Below are 5,909 nucleotides of genomic sequence, written 5' to 3'. Positions count from 1 at the left end.
GCTAGTCATCATGGTAGTGCTACTATTCATACTGGGCTGCAATCTATTCACACGGTTGTAATAGATATTGCTGAGGCCAGAGAGATACGACTAAATGCTTTCAGGAAGCATCAGCCGCCTATTTTTTAGGGGATTATGACCCTATTGTTACTGCTACATGGTTGCAAGATCTAGAGAGGACTTTTAGGGTGATGGAGTGTTCGAATAATCAGAGACTATTGTATGCTATCTATATGTTGAAAGGTGATGCTAGTGATTGGTGGCTAAATACTTCTCGTCCATTGGAGTTGCAGGGTTATGCTATTACTTGGCCTTTGTTTGAGGGACACTTTCTTGACAAGTACTTTTCCCGGGATGCTAGGGAATGAAGAAAGTTGAATATAATGATCTTGTGCAGGGTGTGATGTCTGTTGATGAATATATGTCCAAATTCAATCAGTTGGCTAAGTATGTTCACTTCAGGAGAGCTATGCTAGATTCAGAATCTTTAGCTTCAAAATTTCAGAGAGGATTAAATGATAGAATTGCAGAAAGTCTTGCAGGTTGTGGTTTCAGAGATTTTCCCACCTTAATTAATCAATACAGGGCTGTTGAGGATATCCATAGGAGGCGAAAGAACAGAAATTCTATCGAGTCTGATTCCAAGAAGTCTGGTGGTTCTAATTACTGAAAGGACAAGAAATCTAATGATAAAAATAAAAATTTGCAGGTGAAACAATCAGGTAATAAACTCAAGAAAAATGGTTACTCTGGGAGAGTATCGATTCCTAAGTGTATTGGTTGTGGTAAGGAGCATAGAGGACCATGTGCCACGAGCTAGGTGATTTGTTATAAATATGATAAGACTGGCCACTATTTCAGAGACTTTCCTCAAAGAGATGTTAGGGCTTCACCTCTTCAGATGGTTCCTACTCCAGTTGTCCTTTAGTCTCAGACTGTGGGATGGGTTTATGCTATCACTCAGCAGCAGGCGGATAAAGTGCCTAATTTGGTAAAAGGTATGATCTATATTAATGGTTTTGATATTGATGTTTTGCTTGACACAAGGGCTACTCATTCTTGCATATCAGATTTTATTGTTGTGGGCTTGAATTTACTAATGTATAGAATGTCTCCTCTTATGAAAGTGACTACGGCTACAAGGGAAAAGTGTAGTACTTTTTATATGTGCAAGGATGTTGAATTTAAGTATGAAAGTCGAGACTATATAATTGGCTTCATCTGTCTACCCATGTTAGTCTTCAGGTCATCTTGGGTATGGACTGACTTTCTAAAAGTTGTACAGTGATTGACTGTTGTGGTAAGAAACTAGTGATGTCATCTGAGGAGTCTGCTACTAGCTCCTCTCCTTGTATATCAATACATCAGGCTAGACGGGCCTTAGAGAAGGGAACATTTGGCTATATATGGTTGGGAAGACTAGTGAGCATAAGTACTCAAGATAAGATTGCTGATATCCCAATTGTAAATGAATTCATGGATGTATTTCCTGATGAGATTCCACATCTTCCACTAGAGATAGAAATAGAGTTCTCTATTGAATTGTTGCCTGGTGTGGGGCCCATTTCTATGGCTCCATATCAGATGTCTCCTCTAGAACTGACTGAATTGAAAAAATAAATTAAGGACTTGTTGGCTAAACAGTTCATCCGACCCAGTGTGTCCCCATGGGGAGCACCAGTGTTATTTGTTAAGAAGAAGGATGGAACCATGAGACTTGTGACCGACTACAGGCAATTAAATAAAGTGATTGTAAAGAACAAGTATCCTCTCTCTCGCATAGATGATTTGATTGATCAGTTAAGGGGTGCTTGTGTCTTCTCAAAAATTGATTTGAGGTCAGGTTACCATCAAATTTGGTTTAAGTCAGATGATATTCCAAAGACTGCATTCAGGTCTAGATACGAACATTATGAGTACCAGGTAATTCCTTTTGGTCTCACTAATGCTCCGGCAGTGTTTATAGACTATATGAATCGTTTGTTCAAGCCATATCTAGATCAGTTTGTGGTTGTGTTCATAGATGATATTTTGATCTATTCTAAGAATAATAAGGAGCATGCGGACCACCTCAGGATTGTTCTGAAAGTGTTGAAGGATAATTAATTGTATGCCAAGTTTTCCAAGTCTGAATTCTGGTTGTCAGAGGTTCAATTTTTGGGCCATGTCATATCTGTTGATGGAGTGGTAGTGGACCTTAGTAAAGTAAAGACCGTGATGGATTGGGAGAGGCTTAAGACTGTTTCTGAAGTCTGAAGTTTTTTGGGATTAGTCTGTTATTACCAGAGATTTATTGAGGGGGTTTTCTACAATGGTTTTACCATTGACCCGTTTGACTAGAAAGGAGATCACATTCGTGTGGACTCAGGAATGCGAAGATTGTTTTCATGCACTAAAAGAAAAGTTGACGACTGCTCCAATATTGACCCTTCCCGATCTTTAGCGTACTTTCGAGGTCTATTGTGATGCCTCGAGGAAAGGTTTAGGATTTGTCTTGATGCAAGATCGGAGAGTTGTTGTGTATGCTTCTTGGCAGTTGAAACCGCACGAGGAGAATTACCCTACACATGATCTAGAGCTAGCAGCCACAATGTTTACCTTGAAAATATGGCGGCACTTTCTATATGGTGTTGATTTCTTAGTGTATAGAGATCACAAAAGTTTGAAGTATCTGTTTGATCTGGAACATGAGGCAAAAGAGATTGATGGAATTCCTGAAGGACTATGAATTTGAACTAAAATACCATCTGTCTAAGGTTAATGTTGTAACTTATGCCCTGAGCAGGAAATCTGTTGTGATTGCAAATCTAATGATTGAAGAATATCAGTTGATTGGAAACTTCAGAAATCTGAACGGGGTGGTTAGTAAAGGCGATGGTAGCTTAGAAGTTGAGAAAGTTTCCATTCAGAATGCATTGTTGGAGAGAATATTAGAGGCTCAACAATTTGATAAGGACATTGTGGCCATGACAAGTCAGAAAGATGTGTCTGTTGATAGTCAGGGCTTCAAACGATATCAAGAAAGAATAATTGCGCCTAAAGGTCAGTTAGTGGATGATGTTTTGACTGAAGCACACAAGGGTCAATACTCTATTTATCCAATAACTACTAAGATGTATCATGACTTAAAGGAAAATTTCTGGTGGCCGGATATGAAGAATGACATTACTAAGTTTGTTGCAAAGTGTCTTATATGTCAGAAAGTTAAGATTGAACACGAGACACCTGGTGGTTTGCTTCAACCTCTGGATATTCCGGTATGGAAGTGGGATTGCATTTCCATGGATTTTGTTGTTGGGTTTCCTAAGACTCAAGCTGGATATGATTCTATATGGGTTATTATTGATAGGCTTACAAAGTCTGCCCATTTTCTGCCGTTGAAGGTGACTTTCACAGGTCTTGGATCAAGGAACATTGTTCAGCTTTTCTGTTCCAGAGCTAGACTTTTCTGGTTGAGGGAACACCTTATCTTTTTGTACCTTCTTTTCTTCCTTTGGAGGAAACTTTTCTGGTATTTTCTTCTGAATTCTTTTGAATGGCTACTCCCAATTTTCTTTGTTTTCTTTTCTTCTTGTCCTCTTGCTCATTTTGAATTTGTTCCTTGCCCTTTTTAGTTGACCATGGGATGAGTGTGTGTGTGTGGGGGGTTGTACTGTGGTATGAATGGAAGTGAGAGTTTAATTGTGAAAGGGTGAGTGTTTGAAGGTTGATCCTTATTAGTGAAATTCACTTGTTCTTCAGCAGTGCTGACAACATAAAGGCAAGTTAAGAAGTTTCATTGTGGTGACACCTCAGGAACGCTCTCGTGAGTAAGTGTTTGGCATTTTTCGTTCCTCACCAGCTTTAGTTCACACAGATCAGTTTCCTTCAAAAAAATCTGAAGATTAAATTCATTTCACCTTCCCTATTTCAAGCATTCTGAGTAAGAACAAGAATGATTACTTGAGCCTATTTGGATACCCTTAATTTTAAGCTAGAAGCTACTTATAAGCTAAAGCTAAAAAAAAGAGCTTAAAAAAAGAAGCTAAAAGCTCTTTGGAAATTATATAAAAGTTTTAGCTTAAAAATTACTTAAAAGAACATATTTCAAGAAAATTATATCTCTCTATCTTTATCACTCTTCATTTAAAAAAAAAGCACACAATTCAAGAAAAATAGATAAGAGCTTAAAAAAAGCTTCTCCTAGAAGCTTTTAGTTTTCAGCTTTTTTCTTCATTATAAAAAAAAGAGCTTTTCATTATAAAAGCTTTTCTCAAAACTTGTTTGGCCTAGCTTATGCTTATAAGTAGCTTCTAGCTTAAAAAAGAGAGGATCCAAACAGGAACTTATTGACTTTGTGCTTCATGCCATTGGTTTATTCAAAGTTTCACAGCCACAATACTATAACTGAAATGTTTGCTCCAAACAGTTTGAACAAAAAAAGATTTTTCTATTTCAAAAAGGAATTAAAATTTACACCAGGGAACGGAAAAGAAGACAAATGTAAATTAACAGAAAAGCAGTAAATGGGAATGTGTGGTTATTAAACCACCCCAAAACTACGTTCCTGGAACATAACGTATCTTAATTGGACTTGGAGTTGAACATCAAACGTTCCCTCCAATTTGGGAGCTGTCTGGATAAGTTTAACCACCCCAAAACTTTGCTCTTTGTGAGAGAGCAAAGGTATCCACTGGGTTGCCTCCCAGTCAGCGCTTAGTTTAATGTCTTTAGCTAGACATGTTACTTACTTCTTAATTGGAATCAGAAAGAGTGATACTTTCCTCTTTTTCATTGAACGTTTCATCAGAATACTACTTTAACCTATGCCCGTTAACTTTGAAAGAATGGCCATGTTCAGTTCCCTGAACTTTAAAAGCTCCATTTCCTGCATCATTTACAATTTGATATGGCCCAGTCCATCTTGATTTGAGCTTTCCTGGGAACAATCGGAGCCTGGAATTGAATAGTAACACTTTCTGACCAATGTTGAGCTCTTTGCTCCTAATTCTTTTGTCGTGCCACTTTTTCATCTTTTCTTTGTACAGCTTGTGATTTTCATATGTGTTTCCTCTGAATTCATCCAGTTCTTCAAGCTGTAGCATTCTCTTTTCCCCTGCTACCTTCTCATCTATGTTGAGAGCATAAACTGCCCAATATGCTTTGTGTTCTAACTCTAGAGGGAGGTGGCATGCTTTGCCAAAAATTAATGTATAACGGGAACATCCTAAGGGTGTTCTGTAGGTTGTTCTGTAAGCCCATAATGCCTCATCTAATTTGAGAGACCAATCTTTCTGAGAAGGGTTGCCAACCTTCTCTAGAATCCTCTTAACCTCTCGGTTAGAGACTTCGATAAGTCCACTGTTCTGTGGATGATATGGAGTTGCAACTTTATGTTTGACTCCATATTTTTCCAACAACCTCTCAAACTGGCGGTTAATGAAATGTTTCCCACTGTCACTGATGATACAACGGGGGGTCCCATATCTTGTCAAAATATTTTTCTTTAAGAATTTTATAACCACCTTGGCATCATTAGTAGGTAAGGCAACAACTTCCACCCACTTCATTACATAATCAACAGCCATCAATATAAATTTGTTCCAGCAAGAAGGGGAAAAAGGACCCATGAAATCAATGCCCCACACATCAAACAATTCAACTTCTAATATGGGATTAAGGGGCATCTCATTCTGTTTAGTTAAATTACCCTCCCTTTGACATTTATCACATTGTTTATCATATTAAAGAGCATCTTTAAAAAGAGATGGCCAATAAAAACCTGATTGAAGTATCTTGGATGTTGTTCTGATTCCGCCTAAATGGCCTCCATATGGGGATGAATGACAATGAAAAAATATTTGGGGTTGCTCTTCTTCCGGGACACACATTTTTATCATTTGGTCTGCACATCTTTTGAATAATAAAGG

At 37.9% G+C, this 5,909-nt stretch overlaps 1 protein-coding gene across 1 annotated transcript; it reads right to left on the bottom strand.

Annotated features, from left to right (window-relative positions):
• Positions 1-4,793: 4,793 nt before the first annotated feature.
• LOC133316097 (uncharacterized) lies at positions 4,794-5,666 on the bottom strand. Its single transcript, XM_061517798.1, has one exon. It carries the CDS (start codon positions 5,664-5,666, stop codon positions 4,794-4,796), a length of 873 nt encoding a protein of 290 aa, XP_061373782.1.
• Positions 5,667-5,909: the final 243 nt, after the last annotated feature.

Source organism: Gastrolobium bilobum, unplaced genomic scaffold (genome assembly GCF_033153095.1).
Source record: "Gastrolobium bilobum isolate Gb01-03AN ecotype WA unplaced genomic scaffold, APGP_CSIRO_Gbil_v1 utg13848, whole genome shotgun sequence".
Classification (NCBI taxonomy): Eukaryota; Viridiplantae; Streptophyta; class Magnoliopsida; order Fabales; family Fabaceae; genus Gastrolobium; species Gastrolobium bilobum.
Note: the sequence above shows the minus strand (reverse complement) of the source record. Positions and strands in the feature narration are given on the sequence as shown.